At 45.9% G+C, this 24,868-nt stretch overlaps 1 protein-coding gene across 6 annotated transcripts in view; it reads right to left on the minus strand.

Annotated features, from left to right (window-relative positions):
* LOC134917759 (WD repeat-containing protein 49-like) overlaps positions 1-24,868 on the minus strand; it is a 201,136-nt gene that overhangs the window by 92,328 nt on the left and 83,940 nt on the right. For all 6 annotated transcript variants that reach the window (XM_063920313.1, XM_063920311.1, XM_063920312.1 and 3 more), the window contains 4 exons: positions 15,932-16,037; positions 15,689-15,840; positions 13,710-13,812; positions 10,858-10,964 (listed from right to left, as the gene is read on the minus strand). In XM_063920313.1, coding sequence (XP_063776383.1) covers positions 10,858-10,964; positions 13,710-13,812; positions 15,689-15,840; positions 15,932-16,037 — 468 coding nt within the window. The remainder of the gene's footprint in view (positions 1-10,857; positions 10,965-13,709; positions 13,813-15,688; positions 15,841-15,931; positions 16,038-24,868) is intronic.

The following is a 24,868-nucleotide window of genomic DNA, read 5'->3' on the forward strand; positions in this document are numbered from 1 at the left end:
ACAAATCCAAACTGTGATAAAGGTGAGGGATAAATGTGGAAATGCATCTAACCGGATCTTTGTTACAAGATTCCGGTATAATGCTGCCTTGCTAGGGTTTTTCAATTAAACAAATAAGGCAGAGTGTGCTGGGTCTCCATTCTCTGTGCCTTCTCCTGATAATTATCTGGGTAATCTAGTGTTTGAGACTTGTTTTATTCCAGTGTGTGTAATTCTGCTGTGGGAGAAAGGCGGGAAATAAAGCTACACTACACTGAGGGTTCACAGAATTGCGAGCAGTGTATAAATCTACATCACAATCTTGTAGCAGGGGTACCAGTGGGGCTATCCACATTGACAAATATTACCTCAGAACTGGCTGTTGCCAGACAGGACAAGCTTTTAAGAAGTCTGTAAAGGAACTTTCTACCAAAATCTGAACTTTACGACACTTCAATATTAACTGAAATCCCGGGTTCCGCCCTGTTGAAAAAATAGATTCCGACTTGTCGGTAAAGATGAGCGAATTTGACACTCGCCCATGTGTATTCGACACGAACGGGTGGAAACAGATCAGTTTCGACAATTAATTTTGCCTATAGGGAAAGGTAGAAGTGAGTGGTCAGAATCAAGGGGAAATGGGCAAAAAAGGCCCGCTGTTAAAAACTGAAGTGTCGGATCCTCAGTGTTGAAGAGGATCTAACATTAATATAATAAGACCCCTTATAAAGGGAGATGAAAAAACTGACCGTAGAATAGAAACCACCCTATAATCTATAATATACAGCGACAGCAGTGGCTCTGTGACCTGTAAAGGTTGGATACTGGGTTACAAATCCCATAGAACCTGAACTAGATCCGGGAACAATGGGTCACTTTAGCAAATCAGCAACCTATGTGTAAGACCTCTAGGAAGATAGCACTGGTTAACTCTCGAATGACAGGGTTGTCTCTGCCCATAGAGCGTTGTAGCTTCGTCAGTGGACAGCGGATACTAATTCCAAATGAGAGGCAGAAAAGCTTCCATATATAGGAGGTTTGTGTAGAATGGATCTAAATAAGTGATTCGGAAAGTTACTGCTGACAAATCCACTGATTTCCCTTCAGCTCACCAGCTAGATGGCCTTATTCTAAGCCATCCTTCCATTCTTGTCATGTTACAGCTCACAAGAGCACAATGCCTGTAAACCCAAGATCCTTAGTTCAAATCCCAGGTTAGTCCCATTAAGAAGCCTCAAATGTGGCCTGTAGCCCCAGAAGGCAGGGGACAGAAATCAGCTGTTACAGACATCAGTATCAAAACCTACAGCAGGTCGCTCTACCTCCGTGCCTAGAGGATCTCAGAGTAGGAGCACGCCTAAGACATTTTAGTTACATCTGAAATGCTCCTGCCAGGATGACTAGGTTAACACCCAAGGCTACAAAATAGAGTACCGCCTCACAGGTTTTTACTTCAGATTTACCAGTTTTCCTTGAAAGACAAGTAGCCCTACAGGAGGCCATACACAGGATCCTGCAGAGACAGGTAATTGCCTTAGTTCCAACTCGTCAAAGGAACGAGGAATATGCCAGCCTGTTTGGTAGTTCCGAAACTGAATGATTTCATCAGGCCTTTCCTGATTGGAGTCCCTGAATCCATAATGAAGATCTTTTTTTAACTTGTGTAGTTTTTTACAGGGAAAAGATAAAAAAAAACAACAACATTAAATACAGAACAAAACCAGAACAACAAACAAAACAAAGAAAAAATTACAGGAAAAATACAGTAATTAATACCATCTGTGTCACAGTGTCACATAGAAAAAGATAATAAGTGTCACGGCAACATCGCAAATTCAAATATGAAGTCTCAATTAGTCAGAGAAAAGTGCTCCAGCTGTAGCCAGACGGGAGGTATTCCACCTATCCCACTTGCTAAAGTAATGGGGTAGGGTCCCTCTAGATCTATGTGTAAACCTCTCATGTCCTGACACCTCATTCACTAGGGCTCGCCAGTTGTACACATTGGGGGAAGAGGTAGCAAACCAGTTACGCGCTATAATCACCTTAGCTAAGGTAGTCAGGCAAAGAACATATTTGTATAGTGCTGGGCAGTAGGATTCCTCTAAGTCTAGCGCAAACATACATATAGCAGGAGAGAGGGGGGGGAGCGTAGGTTCAGTGAGCAGAACGTCCGCCCAAACTGCTGCCCAAAAGGCATACACAGTGGGGCACAGCCATAATAGGTGCCAAAAAGTAGATTCAGGGGCACCACATCTGGGGCAGGTACTATCAGGCCGTAGGCCTGCTTTATACAAAGAAACTGGAGTTCTGTATGTCCTATGCAGAACAAAGAAATAAACCTGCTGATATTTGATACACTGAGTAGAGTATTTAAGTGAGCTCAACACCTGTAGCCACTGATCATCTGTAATTGAGCCAATGTCTTGTTCCCATTTAAGTTTAAGTTGGTCAAATATATTCGGACAGATGTGGGCATTAAGACTACCATATAAAATGGAAACTTGGTGTCTTGCACCCAAATTTCTAACCATATCTTTAATCGGGGAGTCAGAAATGGGCGGGGGCGAGGTCCCAAACTGTGCCTGCACCGCATGGCGGAGCTGTAGATAACGATAAAAGGATCTATTGGATATTTCAAGCTCCTCCTTCAGTTGTGTGAAAGACTTGAAAACACCATTATCATACAGTTGCGAGACTGTGGTAAGGCCCGCCCCAATCTATATGTTGTCCCGTGAGAGCTGCAACAACTCCCTATATCCTGGATTGAACCAAAGTGGCGTGTCAGAGTCTGTGCCTTGCCATGAATAATAGGAGTGAGCCTGACGCCACACAAGTAGCGATTGACGGAGTAAAGGAGGAAGACCAGCAGTAGAAGAGGCAGAAAGAAGAAACTGGAGAGGGGAGAAATGAGACCCCACACACTCGGCAAAGAATCTCTCAAACGTGAGACTATCCCTACTGAGAATCCAATTAGACAGATGTGCAAGTTGAGCAGCTATATAATAGGCCCGGAGATTGGGAAAGCCCAAACCTCCATCCAATTTAGCCCTAACCAGAGCTCTCAGGGCAACCCTAGGCGTTTTGTCGCCCCAAACAAAGGAGGAAAGCACACTATCAATGTTAGTGAAAATTTTCTTGGGGATATAGGTAGGAGAGTGCTGCAATAGATAAAGATACTTTGGTTGCATCACCATCTTGATCAGGTTAATGCGACCCGTGACAGTAAGGGGAAGCTTCTTCCATACATGAACCCGTCGCTTCAGATCCACCGTGACCTGGTCAATGTTTTGATGTACAAAAGACTTAACATTAGGAGTGATCCAGACACCAAGATACTGAAAGCGAAGGGTCCAGGCCAAGGAGGACACATCTGGCAACGGGTCAGGAAGAATACCAGATATGGGAAAGACATTCGATTTATTCCAGTTGATAGTCAGGCCGGAGTAAAGGCCAAATGTATCAACAATACCCAGGAGAGAGGTCAGGGAAGCATCAGGGTCTCTGAGGAACAAGAGCATGTCATCTGCATATAATGCAATAACATCCTCATGTCCGTCAATAGTGATGCCCCTTACATCAGGGGACGCTCTGATGAAACATGCCAATGGCTCTACAGCCAGGGCAAAAAGGGCGGGGGAGAGTGGGCAGCCCTGTCTAGTACCACGGGACAAAGCAAATGGGGATGTCACATAGCCATTGACAGATATTCGAGCCACGGGAGAGGAATAGAGTAATTGTACCCAGCGTATGAATTTGGGGCCAAAAGCAAACCGTCTAAGGACTTCCCACAAATACTCCCATTCTACAGAGTCGAAGGCCTTGGCAGCATCCAAGGAAACCACCACAGCCCCCGACTCGGGCCGGTCCCCCATCTGCAGGTGACAAAACAGTCGCTTCAAATTTTGGAGGGTGGACTTGCCTGGCATAAATCCTGTCTGGTCATCATGAATGATCGAGGTGATAACCCTATTGAGTCTAAGTGCCAGAATTTTGGCCAAAATCTTGACATCAGTAGGTAGCAATGAGATCGGGCGGTAGGACTCCGGGGCCGTAGGGTCTTTACCCGGTTTAAGGATCACCACAATAATAGCTTCGGACATAGAGGGAGGTAGATGAGCACCCTCCATCAATGCATTAAAGAGAGTCAAAAGATAGGGGACAAAGTATGCACGATATTGACTATAAACTTCAACCGGTATACCGTCGCTACCCGGGGCCTTTTTATTAGGGAAGGAGGCAATAGCAGCCTCAACTTCCTCTGGGGTGATATTAGCATCCAAAATATCTATAGATTGTTGGGACAGCTGCGGCAGGGCAATGTCTGAAAGATATTGCTGTAGTTGAGTGGGGGTATAGGTGACCCTAGAGGCATACAACGAAGAATAAAAGGACTGGAAAACCTGGGCTATTTCAGGAGTGGCATATACCATTTCACCCTGAGTATCACAGACCTGCTGAATGGAACCCCCAGTTCTCTCTCCCCGAGCCAGAAAGGCCAAGTAACTACCCCCCGTGTCTGATTGTGAATAGAGGGTGTGCTGGGAGAAAAGTAATTTGCGCCTTGATTTATCAAGCAAGAGGTCAGACCAGGCTTTCCTGGCCAAATCCCATCTTGCCCGATCACCAAGGGTCCTAGTAGTGAGGTAAGCAGACTCGGATTGGGAACAGGCAAGCTCCAGGCGCATCTCTTCCTCCCTACTAGATTTCTTGACATTAGCTATTTGTCGTATGAAGGAGCCCCGTAGTGAAGCTTTAAATGCGTCATGCTTAACCAGTGGATCAGAACAGGACGCATTATGAACTCCAAAATCACTCCATTCACTAAGCAAGGCCTCGTGGTCAGTCAGCAAGGTCAACCAGAAGGGATTCGGTTTCCAAAGCTTAGCCCCACAGGCAGGTACAGAATCTAGGACCACCAGCACAGGTGAGTGATCCGAGATTCCCCTCTGAAGGTACTGGACATCCAGTATTCTAGCAGTGAGATCAGGGGAGACGAGGGCCACGTCTATTCTCGAGAACGAGTGAAAGCTGGCCGAGTGGCAGGAGTATTGGAGTTGTTTAGGGTGTCTCAACCTCCAAATATCCAGGAGTCCAAGCTCGGAAACCAACCTCGCAAACGGAGTGGGGGACGGGGAGGCAGAGGGTAGAGAAGGGAGAAGTTCAGCCCACCTATCTAAAACTTTATCCAAAACATTATTGAAATCACCGATACAAAGGACCGGAGCTGAGGGACAAGTAGCAAGAAACGACATTGCCTGCCTGAGTACTTCATTATTGTAGGGGGGAGGGACATAGACAGCGAGTATGTGTAAAAGTGTACGGTTAACATAGGCCCCAAGAAATACATACCTGCCATATTGGTCAATTTGGCTATGAACTAAATGGAAATTAACCGACTTCCGCACCAAAACTGAAACCCCCCTGGAGTTAGCAGAGAAGGTGGAATGATAGGAGAGACCCACCCAGGGCTTCCTGAGAGCCAAGGTTCTAGTACCAACTAAGTGCGTTTCGGAGAGGCATATGACATCTGCCCTATACTTTCTCACCTGAGATAAAACCAGAGCCCGCTTAATGCAGTCATTCAGGCCCCTCACATTCCAGCAGAGTATGCGGAGTCCATCAACCCCCGCAGCCATGGATACAAAAGAGAAAGGACAGAAGGAGAAAAGAAGCAAGGGGCAAATATGGAGAGGCAGGAGAAGAGGGAAATCCAAGGCAAGCAAGGCGCGCAAAAGAGAGGAACCCATAACGTAGAGGGGGAAGGAGCAAAGGGATCACTACGGCCCCCCGCCAGCACACAGGCAGAGCATACGGAGAGCAGAAGGCATACATAGAAGAAATCATGGACACATTACAGTTCGAGAAAAAAAAATAGCACAGTGACACATGAAGCAATACATGTACAAAAAGAACAACAAACCCAGAACATCCCAAACCCCCCCTCCCTGCATATCCATCCCAAACTAGACACGCCTGGATCCCGAAAAAACCCTAACTAAACTAAGGCTGAGAACCTATAACAACCCTAGGGAGTAGAGACAACTAATGCCTCTACAAAAAGGCTATATCCTAGCATTCAGCTCCTAGAAATAAAGATCATTCCCACTGCATGATTAGGAGGAGTACAAAACCCAGCAGTCAATGCGACCTCTGAGGGAGAAACAGTCCTTAAATAGGGGGCCTGGGTCTGCGCTCCAGCCAGGCCTCCGCCTCTTGAGGGGTATTGAAGAAGTGTGTGGAGCCATCATACACCACCCTTAAACGTGCCGGAAACAACATGGCACATTGAATTTGATGGTCACAAAGCTTTCTTTTGACCTGAAGGAACTGCGTACGCGACTTCTGGACATCTACGGCAAAGTCTGGGTAAACAGAAATATCATGGTTGTCAAATTTCAAAGGACCCTGTGTGCGGGCCAGCCGTAGGACCGCATCCCGGTCCCTGTAATGTAGAAAACGGGCTATGAAAGTGCGTGCAGGTGCGCCCGGGGGAGGAGCCCTGGCAGGCAATCGACGGGCCCTCTCCACAGAAAACTGAGGACCAAAGTCATCGCGTTGAAATAGGCAGAGAAGCCATGTTTCAAGGAACGATTCTGGGGAGGAGCCCTCCGCTCTCTCCGGGAGGCCCACAAAGCGAACGTTATTACGACGCAGTCTTCCTTCAATATCGGAGAGCTTCGCCTTAACCGCCGACATCTGGGTTGTGAGGTTGGAAACTGTGTCTTTAAGAGGATTGGTGACGTCTTCTAGGTCGGAGATACGGTGCTCCGCCTCCCCCACCCGTTCACGAATCTTTTGCATGTCATGCCTGATTAAAGTGATATCCACCTGTACTTGGCCAATTTTATCCATGACTCTGTGCTCGGACGTGGATATGGCTAAGAGAATTTGCTGTGTCGACTGAGACGTGTCGTCTTCACCAGGTGGTGATCCCGAGGGGGAAGAGGGGGATGGGGGAGCAGCACCCCGGGTGGGTTGGGAGGAGGATTGAGAGCCTCTAGCATATTTCTCATAATGAAGATCTTTAACTTCAACAAGGAATTTGCTAGGGCAGTCATCACATGATGGGAACAAGGGAGATCCTGGTATCCTTAGATATTAAGAATACCTACCTCCACATTCCAATATGGCCATTTGCAAAGGTCATGGCAGAGATCATGTAGCGTTCCTACAGTTTACAATCAAAACGAACACTACCAAATCCCAGGACTCACCCTTCGGTCATTCATCAGCTCGGAAGGTATTACAAAGGTCATAGAGCAGATGATGCTACAACTCCTATTTCAAAAAACATAGTATCTGGACGACTTCCTAATAAGGGCGCTATCCAGAAAACAGCTATTGCACAGCATCATTCTCACAAAAATGTCTACTAAGACATTACGCGGGAAGTCCCAATATGGGCCTACGCCTAGGCTCGCTGAAAGTTCAAATTTCAGCCCGATCAATTTTGTTTCCAAAAGCAACTGGCTATGCTTCCAAGAGTCCAGACTTTCCTGAAGGGCATATTGCACATACAATCGCCTTTTGTTTTGTACCACCTACCGTACCTTAGAATCTAAATCTGTTTTTAGATTTCCTACAATCTTCTTGATTTGAACCATTACAAACGGTAGAAGAAAAATATCTTAACTAGAAGACAGTAATGCTGTTGGCCTTAGCCTCAGCCAGAAGGGTCTCAGAGTTAGGGGCACTATCATGTAAAAGCCCCTACCTTGCCTTCCACAAGGACTGAGCAGAGCTCAGAACTTGTCAGAGGTTCTTGCCGAAAGTTATCTTTGCATTTCATATCAACCAACCACCCAATCGTGGTTCTGGTTGTAACTGATGATTGATCTACTCCAAGATCACTGGATGTAGTACAAGCATTGACTATCTATGTCAGAAGAACTGCTTGTATTAAAATATCAGGCTCTACTTTGTGCTATATGATGTAAATGAGATACATTGCTCTGCCTCAAGGCAGATTGTTGCTCACTGGATAGGACTCACTATCCAACAAGCTTACTCATCGGCAGCCTTGCCTATACCACAAGCCATTACAGCCCACTCTACAAGGTCGGTGGGCTCGTCTTGGGCGGCTGCCTGGGGAGTTTCGGCTTTACATTTATGCCAAGCTGCTGTATGGTCGGGTACAAACACGTTTGTCTAATTCTATAGGTTTGCTACCCTGGCGTCTGAGGACACTCAGTGTGGTCATTCAGTATTGCAGGGTTCTCAGCACACTCCCGGCCATTTTGGGAGCTTTGGGACATCCCCACCGTACTAAAGTACCATCCCAGTATCCCCTATGGATGTAAGAGAAAATAGGATTTTAAATACCTACCGGTAAATCCTTATCTCATAGTCCATAGGGGATACTGGGCGCCCACCTCTGTGCTTCATTAAAATTCCTGCAAAACAAGTTAGTTTTGGTGTGTGAAACTTGGTTGGATCAGCATGCTATCCTTTCTGTCTTTAGGATCAGCTTTTGCTATCCTTTACAGTAGTTTTACATGTGTGCTGGTTATGATTCTCTCATTTCCAGCTTTATCTTATGGTTAGGATATATATTTATACATGCGTATGTGGAAAATAATATATATGTATATGGCTATATATGTAGATATATTTACATGTAGTGGATATTGTCTCATTGTTATGTTCAGCTTTATTCTGTTCTGTTTTCCTCCTCTCAAAGTATGTTCCGTCTCTTCGGGCACAGTTTTCTAGACTGAGCTGTGGGAGGGAGCATAGAGGGGAGGAGCCAGCACACAGGATGTTGAAGTTTAAAAGTGCCCTGGCTTCTCTGGACCCCATCTATACCCACCGTACTAAAGTACCATCCCAGTATCCCCTATGGACTATGAGAAAAGGATTTACCGGTAGGTATTTAAAATCCTACTTTCCCTGCTTGCAAACTACATTAATGCATTTGCACCCCTTGCATTGGAACATGGGGCCCGATTCAGACCTGATCTCTGCTATGCGTTTTCGCACAGCAGGCGATTATCGATAGACTGCACATGCGTATGCACTGCAATAAGTACGCGCATCTGCAAACAACAAGAGGCATTGCCGGTCAGCGACAGGCTGGTGCGAAAATTCTAATCACACAGCCATTTGCATACTAACTGACAGGAAGAGGCCGTTTGTGGGTGGTAACTGACCGTTTTCTGGGAGTGTCAGGGAAAACGCAGGCGTTCCCAAGCGTTTTCAGGGAGGGTGTGTGACGTCAGCTCCGCCCTCGATCAGCCCATTCTGATCGCATTGTAGGAGTAAGTCCTGGGCTGCGCACAGACTGCACACTGTGGTAAAATCCATTCACTGGTGAGTGAGGTGCAAACAGTTTTTCAGCTGTCCGCTGACTGAGGGATTTTTAGCAGCTTGACACACACATGTGATCGCACACTTGGACGTCGAATATACACTTCCCTTGGGCGGCGACTATCTGATCGTAGGACAACAATTTTAGCAGCCCAGCTATCAGATCTGAATTAGGCCCCTGGTTTGTCCGAGTGCAAAGTTGGTTGTTGTTTTTTTGTTTCATTTCCTACACTGAACACCCCCAAAGTTTGTAAAATGAAAAGAGACCATCTCATAGGTTGCTAGTGGTTACAGTACTTTTTTTTTTGCACCATTTTCATAAATGCTCCCAAGCATATCCTCACCTTCATCACTGCTTCATCTGAGACACACTTTAGTGTCTGAAGATGGAAAGATCACATGTATAGCATAGGGCGGTACCAGTACTGTAAGTATGGCGGTACGGGGTGGTACTGAGTACCAGTAAGAAATTGACAGCCGGTACGCAGTATCGCTGGGCCGACCACCATGCGTGCAGCCCGCTGCTCTGTCAGGGAAGGAGAGGAGAGCGCGGTCCCTCAGTTGCATGCTCAGTCAGATTTTGGTTTCCGGCGGTGGCGTGTACCATCTCAACTGAGGCATTAGTTCATTAGCCAATCAGAGATCGCGAACCGGCAGACGCGGCTCCTAATTGGCTAACGAACTGGCACCTCACTTGAGAAGATACACGCTGCTGGAGAGTGAAGACCAGAGTCTGACTGAGCACTGAGGGACCGTGCTGCGTTCTCCTCTCCTTCCCTGACACAGCAGCAGCGGGGGATGGTAGTGGGGGAGGGGGGGGGCGGTATATTGCCTGTGATATCTGGCACTGTGGGACATATGTATAACTGGCACTGTGGGGTATATCTGACACTGTGAAGCATATGTATAACTTGCACTGTGGGGCATATGTATATCTGGCACTGGGGGAATATGTATAGCTGACAGTGTGGGGCATATGTGTATCTGGCACTGTGGGGCAATGTGTATCTGGCATTGTGGGGCATATGTATATCTGGCACTGTGGGCATATGTGTATTTGGCACTGGGGGCATATGTGTATTTGGCACTGTGGGGCATATGTGTATCAGGCACTGTGGGGGCATATTTGTATCTGGCACTGTGGGGGCATATCTGTCACTGTAGGAGCATATCTGGCACTGTGGGGGCATATCTGTCACTGTAGGAGCATATCTGGCACTGTGGGGGCATATCTGGCACTGTAGGAGCATATCTGGCACTGTAGGAGCATATCTGGCACTGTGGGGGCATATCTGGCACTGTAGGAGCATATCTGGCACTGTAGGAGCATATCTGGCACTGTGGTGGCATATGTGTATCTGGCACTATGGGGGCTATCTGGCACTGTGGGGGCTTATGTGTATCTGGCACTACTGGGGTCATATGTGTATCTGGCTCTCCATATGTGTATCATGCCCTCATTTTCATTGGCCACACCCCATGTGTCATGTGGTCACACCCAATTTTTTTACACAGTACTTTTTTTCTACTTGCACCACTGGGAGTTACACAAAGTATAGTAATAAATACCTGCTGCCACTTGAGTCCAGAACTAGGCAGGTAACAGCTGAGTGTCCATGAGCTGCTTGTACTTCACCAATGAGCTGTCCTGTCAGGAGATTCCATGTCTTCATCACCTACATTACAAATACATTTTTATATATATTTTTTCTTACTGGAAATTCATGAAGATTATAAATAGACGTTTGTGCCTTGATTTAGTGCCGATCTCCTGATTTGCTGCTGGTCCGTAAGCTCTGATTAACGGCTGTCTCTGCAGAAAAGACTACTGCAGCAGCTCTGTCCCCCCGTGGCTCCCTGCCCTGCCAGTGTACGGGCAGCTGGTATGGCCCCCGTCAATCCTTACTGCTGATACCTGGACCCTAACTCAATCAGGGCCTGGGACTGGAGTCCCCACCGCCCCCCATTGATGGCAGGCCTGCTCAGAGTGGCAGTAGCCAACAGTCCTTGCATGCGTACGGTGAGAGTGTACAGGGGATGGGAGGGAGGAGTGGGCAGCACTGAACTACAGCAGGTCTCCCTGCCCTGGACCGTGACCCCTTGCAGCCATGGCTCTTGTCCATCCCTGATCCCCTGCTGTAGCTATGTGCATGCGTGAGGGGTCTATGGGTCAAATGTAATAGAGTGAGAGTTTCAGAAAGTGAGAGATTTGGTAAGGTTTTTCAGTTTTTTTTTAAAGTGGCAATCATTTCCACTGCAAAACCCGGTTGATCTTGCAGTGTAAATGATTGCCACTTTAAAAACAACTGCAAAACCTTACCAAATCTCTCACTTTTTGAAACTGTCACTCTATTATATTTGGCCCTATGTGTCTATGGGTGTCAGTCTGACCCGTTGCTTTGTATCGCAGCCGAGCGAACGGGTCCCCCGGTGCCGTAGTGCGGGGGGGGGGGGGTGCGGAACGGCGCCGTTTGGCCGCCGTTTCGTGGGCGCGGTCCAGCCAACGAGTGTGGCGTCACGCAGCCGCTGCGGGCCAGAGAGCGATGAGTAGCTCCCGGCCAGCACGCTAAAGCTGCGCTGGTCGGGAGCTACTCTTGAAGTGCAAAGGCATCGCTGCTGTGCGATGCCTTTGCACTTCTGCTGGGGGGGCGGCACTGACATGCGGGGCAGATAGCCCTGTGCTGGGCGTCCCCCCGCATGTCAGTGTTAATGATCGTAGCTGTGCTAAAGTTAGCACAGCTACGATCATCTCGGAATGACCCCCTATGTGTAACTGCTGCTTACCTATCCAGGCAATTAATGATTTAACCTGAATCAGGGTGTTAAAAGGCTGCTAGCCTGTGACTGCCTTGGGAAAGCGACTGATTGACTCCAAATGTATTCTGAAGCTATATAATGACTAAAAAATATATAGCCAATGTCATTAAGAAATATCTTCAGCATAAAGAAGAACAAGGAGTCCTGGAAGTGATGATATGGCCCCCACTGAAGCCTGATCTCAACATCAGCGTGTTTGTCTGGGATTACATGAAGAGACAGAAGGATTTGAGCAAGCCTCCATCCACAGAAGATCTGTGGTTAGTTCTCCAAGATGTTTGGAACAACCTTCCTGCTGAGTTCCTTCAAAAACTGTGCAAGTGTACCTAGAAGAATTGATGCGGTTTTGAAGGCAAAGGGTGGCCACACCAAATATTGAAATATTTATTTGATTTAGATTCCTCTTCTGTACATTCACTTTGCCTTTTGTTAATTGATAAAAATAAACACTTTTCTCATTTTGAAAGCATTCTTACTTTGCAGCAATGATTCCACATCTGCCTGAAACTTCTGCACAGTACTGTATGTATGTATGTATGTATGTATGTATGTATGTATGTATGTATGTATGTATGTATCTATCTAAACGACCTAAAAATATACAGTGGATCTTCTTTTGTGAGCACACTCCCGTAAGGGCAAAGTGCATGAACATCTAGCCTCTGTATTAGTAGACAGGTCTTGTTGATATTATTCATTATATTATGCTGTTTGGGTTTTATGTAAATGTTTTAACATGCACACTTGAATAAATTTAAAAAATATAAAATATATCGACATTGGTGTTGTAAGAAAAGGGACAGCAGGTCCATAGAGCATAATTTTAAAATATATCCTGAGTATATTGGCGCACCTAAGGAATTTACTGTGATATATATATATATATATATATATATATATATATGTCTCCTTGCTTACCAAAGAGGTTCTACAAAACACGTAGCCAGCATACCATTCAATTTCATTAAGGGAAAAAAATATTTAATATAACTGGCACCCACCTATGACATCCTAAACGTGTGCACCTCATGCCATTTGCTGCCAGCACCAAGCATCTCTGCACTGCTCTGCATTCCCCAGTACTTGTGTGCCTGCTTGCTTGTTTTACTATTATAGTATACTGGCAATTGCCCAGTTAGGATGGACTTATGATCCTTATAATAAAAATTGTAAAATTGGGGGCCAAATGACTGCCTTACCCCAGGTAACAAATAAATCCTAGTTTTGGCCCCGTCTTGACCCGCAGTATCTTCTGATCCTGCCCCTACCCTGGTAACCCTCCCTATCTCTCCTGGGATACTGTCCCCTGGCACCCAGTTCTGTGTTTAAAATAAAATAAAAATAGAAATAATAAATGATATAGCATTTTTCATTTCTATATATTTTAGAAAACAAACACTGACATCCAGAAAACAAATGTAACAGATTACTCTGAGTAACACAAATCTGTTAGACAGTCTGAGCTTCAGGACTGAGGTTTGAATGTAAAAACACAAGATAATGTAAAAGATAATAATGAACATAACTGTTTGTTATGAAATACAGGCCATATTATTACTGCCAGGTGTCAGGACCCCTAGGATTAACTCAGGTGTGTTACTTACAGAGCCCCCTGAGCAGCTAATGATCTGTTGATGGAGCTGGTTATACAGACAGCTGGTGACTGGCTCATTGTGCGAGACAGGTGGGAGTCCATGTTTTGTGGAACTGTAACAGCAATACAGAAATCAAATCAGACAGATGATGGCATAATCTTACAGTAGCCTATATGAGTTTGTGTCACACGTTTAGATTAATGGTTGTATAATAAAGTTTCCATGCGGTGGATAACACGGGCCCTCATTCCGAGTCGTTCGCTCGGTAATTTTCTTCGCATCGCAGCGTTTTTCTGCTTAGTACGCATGCGCAATGTTCGCACTGCGACTGCGCCAAGTAAATTTGCTATGAAGATAGTATTTTTACTCACGGCTTTTTCTTCGCTCAGGCGATCGTAGTGTGATTGACAGGAAATGGGTGTTACTGGGCGGAAACACGGCGTTTTATGGGCGTGTGGATAAAAACGCTACCGTTTCCGGAAAAAACGCGGGAGTGGCTGGAGAAACGGAGGAGTGTCTGGGCGAACGCTGGGTGTGTTTGTGACATCAAACCAGGAACGACAAGCACTGAACTGATCGCAGATGCCGAGTAAGTCTGAAGCTACTCTGAAACTGCTAAGTAGTTTGTAATCGCAATATTGCGAATACATCGTTCGCAATTTTAAGAAGCTAAGATTCACTCCCAGTAGGCGGCGGCTTAGCGTGTGTAACTCTGCTAAAATCGCCTTGCGAGCGAACAACTCGGAATGAGGGCCACTATCAGTAAAAAATACAAAAAGTTTCTTGCACACTAAAACACAAGCAAAAAACTCAAACATGCTTTATCGTTTCAGCTTTTTGCTCATTTTCAGGTTTCTTATCTACATTACCTAAACCCCTAACTCAAACCCCTAATCAAGTGGTATCACTAGGGATGTGTGGGTTGCACTCGGGTGTCACCATCAGAGGAGGTGACACCAAAATGCTGGCTCCTTGCAGTGACAGGAGCTGGGTGCTACAGTGTGACATTCTCCTGCAGCACCCAGCTCCTGTCATAGAGGAGGAACTGACAGTGCAGGCACTAGTCTCCAGGGGCAGCCCAGCATCTCCGGAACTGCTGGGCACGCCCCTGGAGTGATGTCTTCGGAATTCCTCATGAGGCCACACCCCCTTTTCAGGCATATGGGTCTCCGGTGCGCGGGGGAGATACAGAGTGTACATTGGGTGTCACCAGAACCGGTGACGCCTCTGACCTAAATGAACCCTTACCCAAACCACTAAACTAACACTAATACTCTAACCCAGGCATTTCCAACCTCGGCCCTCAAGGCACACTAACAGTGTAGGTTTTAATAATACCTAGGCTTCAGCACAGATGGTTAAATCAAAATAACTGAGGTACTTATTAAGTCACCTGTGCTCAAGCATGGATATAACTAAAACCTGGAGTGTTAGTGTGACTGAGGTTGGGAATGCCTGTTCTAACCCTTAACCCTAATACCCCAACCCTAAAGGGCAGACAGGATGGGGCATGTGGTCATCTGCTATCAAATTCTATGTTTCTATGTACACTTACAATTTTACTGCAGTTTAAACTCAGAGTAAGACCTAACGGGAAGCGGTTAAGATACTGCCGCACGGAATCCCGCACAGTGGTACAATGCCAGAATACCGACGAGACAGGCTATTTTCCCTCTGAGTGTGTCCACGTCACCCACAGAGGGAGAATATAACCTGTGGCTTGGGCAGCAAGCCACCATGCCCGCAGCGCGGCGAGCCCACAGGGGGCTTCCTAGCGCTCGCCCCGCTCCAGCATTCTGGTGGCAGGGATCCCGCTGTTGGTATACTGACGGCCATCGGTATTTCATACTGAACCCGACCTTACAATGTAATTTCCATTAATGCTTCAAGGTATCTTACTGAAAGCAACAATAGATGAATAACAATGATTCATGGGGATAACAAGTGTATGAATATCATCATTGTATCTCCCAGTAGCGGATACATACTTTTCTTGCAGCTGCAGTACAGCGAGAGAGTCTGTTGCTATGTAGAGAGCTCTGAGATGGGGTGAAAAGTAGCATGCTGCAATATCTCCTTTGATCTGACTAGCTTTAGATATTACACTGATCAGACAGTTGTGATTTTCGATGTCCCATATCTGTTAATGAGATTGATAAAAAGAGATCAGCTCGCCATACAGTACACTACAGTGTAACAAATATGGTAAGTGAAACAGTGAAACCTGTTACCATCACAGTGCAGTCTGTAGACACAGAGTAAATCTTGGAGTTCTCATCTGCAATCTGCAAGTAGGTAATTGGTGAGGAGTGTCCGCGCAGTAATCCAGTGGGCCAACTAGAGCAGATGGTACAAGCATATAAGGAAAAATGTCTGAACTGCATATATATACACCACCCAAACTGAACGCGAGTTGCTCATTTCATTTTATAGTCAACAAATAGTGCAAATCCATTACACATAAATAGAAAAATTCCAACAGCATGTATATGCTTAGATGAGCTTACTATTTGGAGGAGGAGGGCTCACATCACCCACCCTTGCCACCAGCACCAGTGAACAATAGTATATGGTTCTTGCTGGGATGGGACTCATTACGTCTGTGATTCATGAGGGTCTATGTACTAAGCCTTGGAAAGTGAAAGAGTGAGAGAGATAAACTACCAACCAAGCAGCTCCTACCTGTCATTTTTTAAACACAGCCTGTAACATGGCAGTTAGGAGCTGATTGGCTGGTACTTTAGCTCTCTCCACATTATCTCTCTACAAGGATTAGTAATAGACCCCTCAGCACCTCTAGACTTTACACTGTTGTAGCAAATTATGTGGTGCAGTGCAGTGTCAGACTGGAGCATGGAGGGCCCAGCGGGGAAATGCAGTGGTAGGGGCCCTTGGTTAGAGGCTTGGCAAACCATTAGAGAGTGCATGTTCTGGGCCTCTTGATAAATATATACTGTATAGTAAATACTGTTAGCGCATGCATGATAATGTACCAGATTAAGAACAGGAATGCACTGTAGAAAATACACCATAGTCCTGTGCAGTATAATGTAACACATGTATAATATATTATTCAAGTGCACAATCTGGAACCTGATCCCTAAAGGAAGGGGCGAGCCTCCAGGCAGCAGGTCCCACCAGGGGTTTCCCATGAAATTGTCCCCCCACCCGCCCCTTTACTAGGCACAGCAGCAGCCTCTCTTCCCATCCCAGCTGCTGAGTGCTGGGCTGTAGTGAGTGGCTGGTGTCTCTGCATGTGTGTATGTGTGTGTGTGGGAGGGGGGGGGGGGGGGGGGGAGGGGGGTAGCGATCACACTGATCTCACTCTCCCTGGATTTGCACCTGGTTGAGGGACTCACAGCGCCCCCTTTTTGTTGCATGTTTTTTACTGATGGGGTATGGCCATGCCCTACATCAGTTGGATCACGCCCCCAAATTCTACCTGGCCCCAGATAAACTATCTACGGCCCTGGTAATGATATCCCAACATCCCCATAAACTTTATAGTGTCTGTTAGTGCATTAAAAACCACTAAAGTAGAAATCTCTTTTACTTACAAAATGGTCATAATGTAACATACACAATATAAAAAATCCTGAGTAATAAACCTACTCAATATAGAGAGCGCTAATTAAAAATGTATTAAACATACATATTAATAAGTCAACATTATGACACACAATTAAAACACAAATGAAAAATAAAAATAACCAGATGTTTGAGTTATAGGGTTAATCCTCTTATTTCCGCTGTATAAAATTAGTAAACTCCAATTCCTTAGTGGGTCAATTGACCTTGTATATTGGATCCTTATCTGAGCTGTCAATAAATTATAGGACAGTTAATCAGCCTTTGGTATGCTACCAGAGCCGTAGACATTTTGGTGCCCTGTGCCAGAAAGAAAATTGGTGCGCCTCCCCCCCATCCATACCTAAAATAGGGGCCAGTGCCTATGCGCTGTGGGCCGAGCACACAGCTCTACAGCAGAGGAGCAATTGACAGGAGCCTCCCAATTGCCCCACCACCACCACCCACGCCAGAGCCGGATTAAGGGGGGTGCCCAGGGGACACAGTACCCCAGGCCCCCCTTATATTGGGGGCCCCCTGCCTGCCATCAAGCACTGGACGCGTTAACATGATTTCAAATTTTTTTTAAATAAAGCTCTGCCATTGGTGGTAGTGGTGCAGTACTGGATACATTGTAGACAGCATAGGGAGCTAATGAGTATGTGTAGCAGCAGCTCCGCTCCTATGGACTTCGGCAGTGACAATCTCCTCCTCTTCTCTCTTGTTATGGTTAGTACTTTATGGTATGTGTGTGTTTGTGTTTGTTTGTTTGTTTGTTTGATTGTATGTATGTATGTATGTATGTATGCCGTGTGTGTGTGTTGTCTGTATGTATTCTACAGTATGTGTGTTTGTTTGTAGGCATTGTGTGTGTGTGTGTGTGTGTGTGTGTGCGCGCGTGTTGTCTGTATATATGCTACAGTATGTGTGTTTGTAGGCAGTGTGTGTGTGTGTGTGTGTGTGTGTGTGTGTGTGGTGTGTATGTTGTGTGTATGTATGCTATGTGCGTGTGTATTAAGTTTTCATCTTGAAGTAGAACTGTCTGAAAATTAATTTTGGGACAGGCAGATTATAGAGACCTGTACTATTGTAACCAGTAGCTTGCATGCCCTTAGATGCTAGCAGAGTGTTCCCCTACATCATACTATACCACCTACTATGTGACAGTGTGATATTGTTTTTCTTTTTCTACAATGGAAAAGTGTGCTTTCCATTTTTCTGTTCAATTATATAGTTACTGCCTCTTACAGATTTCTGCTTATATGTGTGTATTTTATATAGAGAGAGAGAGAATCCCCCCCCCCTATATGCACTATATATAGCCCTCAGAGGGCACCTTGGTATTAAGTACCCCGGGCCCTGTGGAGCCTTAATCCTGCCCTGCCCCACGCGGGACACTGCGGCCCATGGGAGGGACACCGGGTCAGCCCAAAGAAACGGAGCTGCCCCACAAAAATCGGGACAGTTGTATATATATATATATATATATATATATATATATATATATATATATATATATATATATATACACACACACACACACACACACACACACACATATAATGGACAATGATTCATTCAGCCTGTTAGATAAGGAGCTTTATTTCCCTATAAAATATAAGTGGTGATTTAGTTTAGATATCCCTTTCACTTATATTTTCCCTTTACCTATATTTTGAGGTACTCTGTACAACATTGCCTTATACTTCATTTTCTACACTAGTCTCATTTTTTAAAACTAGAAATTCATATAAATCCAGTTATAATTGATGTATAAAATGTATATGTAAGCTTTGCTGCTGGTTACTGTGACATCACACACGTGGCCTGTGACATCACTAGCCTGTGACATCACAATGCTTCATCCTGTAACATTCTATCTACAGCTGCTAAAGTTTCCAGTAACCATGCAGGAAGACAGGTAGGAGGAGGTGAGTCCTACAAAGCAGGGTATGATGGAGGGGGGTAAGGAAGACAGAGTGCAGTATAGTCCACTGAAAGGTAAGACAAGATAGACAGAACAGGGAATATAGGTACAAGGACACATAATTAGGAGAAGCTCAGGAAGGAATTACATATTTAGGAATAAAATTGTAGCGTTACAGAAATAAAGAGGGCAGTATGGAGGAGAAGCACACATACAGGGGATGCAGATAAGTCTCTATGAGGCAGGATCTTGCTTTGGGATGAAAAAGTAAATAAAATAGATAAATGGCAAATTGATAAAAATCAAAGTATGTTTGGGTTAAGGAAAATTGGAAAAGTGGTTGACTCATGGACTAGTAGTATGCTTAAGGATAGTCTTTTGTGTTTTTTCATCATCTGGCAAAGTTCTGGCAAAGAGATTTGCAGAGTGTCGGGTGACCGGCAAAGAGATCTGCAAAGTGTCAGTTGAAGACGACGGGAGGGGTCGCAGAGGCAGCAAGGACTGGAGGGCAACATGCAGGAGGTAAGTTACTATACTTGTGTAATTGTGTGTGGTAGGGGGTATTGAGAGCACAGTACAAAACAGAGACTACAGTATGGTGGGGGAGAGTGGACAATACAAAACATGCAGAAGGGGGCAGCTCAGTATAGGACATACAGATGGTGTTTGACGGGCAGGTGCAGTGCTATGGTGATCGGCGCCCCCTTGCAAACTATAAATTTGAGCCCTCCCATACTTTGTAAAGTGATAGCGAGCTTCGTGAAGAAGGAGTGTGGTCTCACAACGAGGGGGCATGGCCACACAATAGTACTCCCATTTTAAATTACAACACACAAAAGCACAATCTTAGTCACATTACACCGTACGTAGAGCCCCTGATTCATAGTACGCCACATAGTGTCCCTTATTCATATTATGTCACATTATGCTACACAGTAGTGCCCATTACATGTATAATGCTCACAGTAGTTATGTCCCATACAAATAATGCCCACAGTAGTAGTGCCACTGATACACATAATATCCACATTAGTAGTGCCCCCTATACACATAATGCCCACAGTACTAGTGTCCCTTATATACATAATGCACACAGTAGTGTTGCCCCATATACACATAATGTCCACAGTAACAGTGGCCCTTGTACGCCTAATACCCACAGTAGTGCCCTTTATACATAATGCTTTATACACAATGCCCATAGTAGTGCCCCTTATACATAATGTCCACAGTAGTGCCCCTTATACACATAATGCCCACAGTAGTAGTGTACCTTACACATAATCCCCACAGTAGTAGTACCCATTATACACATAATGCCCACAGTAGTAGTGGCCCTTACACATAATGTGCACAGCAGTAGTGCCCCTTATACACATAATGCCTACAGTAGTAGTGTCCCTTATACACGTCATTTCATTTGTAATATAAAGGATAGTTACAGTAGCTCTTTCATTATGACTGTAACCTGCACACTGTGGGTATTGTATGATACTAACATGGTCCTAACACTAGGGAAGATAAACTTTGGAGCAGATGACTTGGGTCTCTATGAGACAGGATCTTGGTTTTAGATGAAAAAAGTCAATAAAATAAATTGCAAATGAATAAAATTGAAAGTACACAACAAAATGTAGTAGTACAATCAGTGGCGGATCTAGACTTAACTTTTAGGGGGGTGGTTTAAGAATTATGACTCCTCCTCCTAATCATAGCTCCTCCCACTTAGAAATGCCCTTCCCGTTCGCTCCTAAAATTTTCTATTGTTGCCATTACTAATAAAATTTTGCCAGTTAGTGGAAAGAACCCTGCACACTGGTGATACAGACTGCCGAATTGCCATTCCTGCATAGCACACAGAATGAGCCGAAATTCACATTTTACCACATGGTATGTGCTAAAATTCACATTATAGCACACAGAATGAGCCGAAATTCACATTATACCACACGGTGTGAGCTAAAATTCTCATTATAGCACACAGAATGAGCCGAAATTCACATTATACCACACGGTATAAGCCAAAATTCACATTATAGCACGCGGTATAAGCCGAAATTCACATTATAGCACACTGTATGAGCCGAAATTCACATTATTGCACACGGTATAAGCCGAAATTCACATTATAGCACACTGAATGAGCCGAAATTCACATTACAGTACACAGTGTGAGCCAAAATAATGCAGGCACTGGGACAAGGGGAATCCTACCCCCTTATTAACTGTACACTGTGGCAGCGAGGAAAAAAAAACACAGGGGAGCCTGCCCCCTTCTTTACTCCGTTAGGCAGAGTATTGCAGCGGAAGGGCTTAAACAGTATCTCACCCCGAGCTGCGGGTCTGCGGATCTTCTGTCACCTCTGACCGGCTCTCGGGCTGCGCTCTTTGTCCCAGGTTTCTCTGTCCGAGGTCCGCTTCTGGACTGGAGGTCCTCTGCCAGATCAGTCATGTGTCCCGCCACTCCACTCAAATGGCCGTCGAGCTGTCCCTGACTTGGAGGGACATGGTGACATACACACTGTGGCTTTAAGGGACATAGTGACAAATACGGGGGCCAGGAGAGGGATTTGGTGACAAACATATTGGGGGAGGGGGGGCATGGTGACATACACACTGGGGCCTGGGACAGTACTGGAGCAGACACACACTTTACTTGGGGGGGGTGGGGGGCGGTACTGGGACGGTACAAGAGGAAACACACTTTAGCTAGGAGAAGAGTGGGGGAGACATGGTACACACACACATTAGCTAGGAGGGGGAACTTGGCATACACTTTAGCTAGGAGAAGAGGGGGGAGACATGGCACACAGACACATTAGCTAGGAGGGGAGGAGGGAGACGTGGCACACAAACACATTACCTAGGAGGGGAGGGGGAAGACATGGCACACAGACACGTTAGCTAGGAGGGGAGGAGGGAGACGTGGCACACAAACACATTACCTAGGAGGGGAGGGGGGAGACATGGCACACAGACACTTTAGCTAGGAGGGGGGGGGAGACATGGCTTACACTTTAGCTAGGAGGGGGGCAGACATGCTGAAACATACTGTATTTTGGAGTCAGTCGGCCCGCACGTTGCAGCATGAGGAGACAGAGAAGGGACGGCAGAGGCAGCAGTGTACACAATCGCTGTAGCCTGTCCCCGCCGGCCTCTGTTCTGACCACGCCCCCTCCTCCCTGTATGCCGACGGACAGATTGGCTGCTGCTGCTGCACTGTGTCACTCTTCCGCAGCGTTCTCTCTCCCCTTCCCCCACCGCGCTGCACCGCTCTCCAGTCCGTTCCCGGGCTGCACCAGCAGTAATAACACCAACACCGCAGCGGTACCCGGCCATCCATCCCGGTGGCGGTATGTTTAGGGGGGGCGTTCACCCTAATCGCCCCCCGCTAAATCCGCCACTGAGTACAATTATACACATAGTATGTCTGACCAAGAAATTCTGGTTGTTTAGACCATTATCTGGCAAAGAGATTTGCAGAGTATCGGGTGACTGGCAAAGAGATCTGCAAAGTGTCAGTTGAAGACGACGGGTGGGATCGCAGAGGCAGTAAGGACTGGAGGATAACATGCAGGAGGTAAGTTACCATACTTGTGTAATTGTGTGTGGTGGGAGGAATTGAGAGCACAGTATAAAACAGAGACTATGGTGGGGGAGAGTAGAAATACAAAACATGAAAAGGGGGGGTAGCTCAGTATAGGACATACAGATGGTGTGGGGGCAGGGGCGGTGCTAGGATGTTCAACGCCCACCTGTAAACTATAAATATGAGCACTCTCATACTTTCTAAAGTGACAGCGAGATGCCTGAAAAAAGGGGTGTGGTCTCACAAAGAAGAGGCATGGCCACACAATAGTACTCCCAATTCAAATTACGCCACACAATAGCACAATCTTATTCACATTACACAACACGTAGTGCCCCTGATAAATAGTATGCCACATAGTAGTGTCCCTTTTTCACATTACATCACACAGTAGCGCCCTAGTCATGTTACACTACACAGTAGTGCCAATTATACACATAATGCCCACGGTAGCAATGCCCCTTACAAATAATGCCCGTGACAGTAGTGCTGCTTATACTTATTATGGGGATCCGGTCTGAAGATCGACAGTGTCTAGGTCGACAATGTTTAGGTCGACCACTATAGAACGACAGTCACTAGGTCGACATGGATGGAAGGTCGACAGGGTTTCTAGGTCGACATGTGCTAGGTCGACAGGTCTAAAGGTCGATATGAGGATTTCACTTTTTTTTATTTTTTCATACTTAACGATCCACGTGGACTACGATTGGAACGGTAAAGTGTGCCGAGCGAAGCGGTAGCGGAGCGAAGGCACCATGCCTGAAGCATGGCGAGCGAAGCGAGCCATGCGAGGGGACGCGGTGCACTAATTTGGGATCCCGGTCACTTTACGAAGAAAACGACACAAAAAAAAAAATCCTCATGTCGACCTAGAAACCCTGTCGACCTTCCATCCATGTCGACCTAGTGACTGTCGACCTATAGTGGTCGACCTAAACATTGTCGACCTAGATACTGTCGATAAAACGAACCACACCCCTTATTATGCCCACAGTAGTGCCCCTTATATGCATAATGTCAACAGTAGTAATGCCCCTTATACACATGATGCGCACAGTAGCAGTGCCACTTATTCACTTAATGGCCACAGTAGTAGTGGGGAACCTATTTTTCTCTGTTCAAAACTGGATAAGCAGATCCTCTGGAGATAGTGGAATTGGGGGCAGATATACTAATCCTGGAAGAGTGATAAAGTGGAGAAATAATAATTACCAACCAGTTACTATTTGTAATTTTTCAAACACAGCCTGTAACATGGCAGTTAGGAGCTGATTGGCTGGTACTTTATCTCTCTCCACTCTATCACTCTGCAGGGCTTAATACATCTCCTCCATAGAATAACCAAATGATGAAATGGAACAATATGGTATAAAATATGTAAAATAGAGATGTAACAATTGACTATTTCCCTATCTTTGCATATAATAAAGGTGACATAGCCCTTTTCCCTAGCGTCCTTTTCCTTACCACACATGGGGCCTGATCCAGATGTGGATGCAAAGCTGCTGTTGCATGCAAATGGCTTAATGCTTTTTCACTGCGCATGCGTGTAAGTTGCAGTGCGCACATGGGGCCTAATTCAGAGTTGATCGCAGCAGCAAATTTGTTAGCAGTTGGGCAAAACCATGTGCACTGCAGGGGGGGGGGGGGGGCAGATATAACATGTGCAGAGAGAGTTAGATTTGGGTGGGGTGTGTTCAAACTGAAATCTAAATTGCAGTGTAAAAATAAAGTAGCCAGTATTTACCCTGCACAGAAACAAAGTAACCCACCCAAATCTAACTCTCTCTGCACATGTTATATCTGCCCCCCCTGCAGTGCACATGGTGGGTGATTGACCTGATCATAGATGTGCCAAATGCAGCACATCTACGATCAGCTTCCCTGACATGCGGGGGGATGCACAGCACAGGGCTAGTCTGCCCCACATGTCAGGGCCGACTACCCCACACAAGTACAAAAGCATCGCACAGCGGCGATGCTTTTGTACTGGAAGAGTAGCTCCCAGCCAGCGCAGCTCCTGTGCACTGGCAGGGAGCTACTCATCGCAGCCCGGGTTGCAGCGGCTGCATGTGACGTCAC

This window comes from Pseudophryne corroboree, chromosome 1 (genome assembly GCF_028390025.1).
Source record: "Pseudophryne corroboree isolate aPseCor3 chromosome 1, aPseCor3.hap2, whole genome shotgun sequence".
NCBI lineage: Eukaryota > Metazoa > Chordata > Amphibia > Anura > Myobatrachidae > Pseudophryne > Pseudophryne corroboree.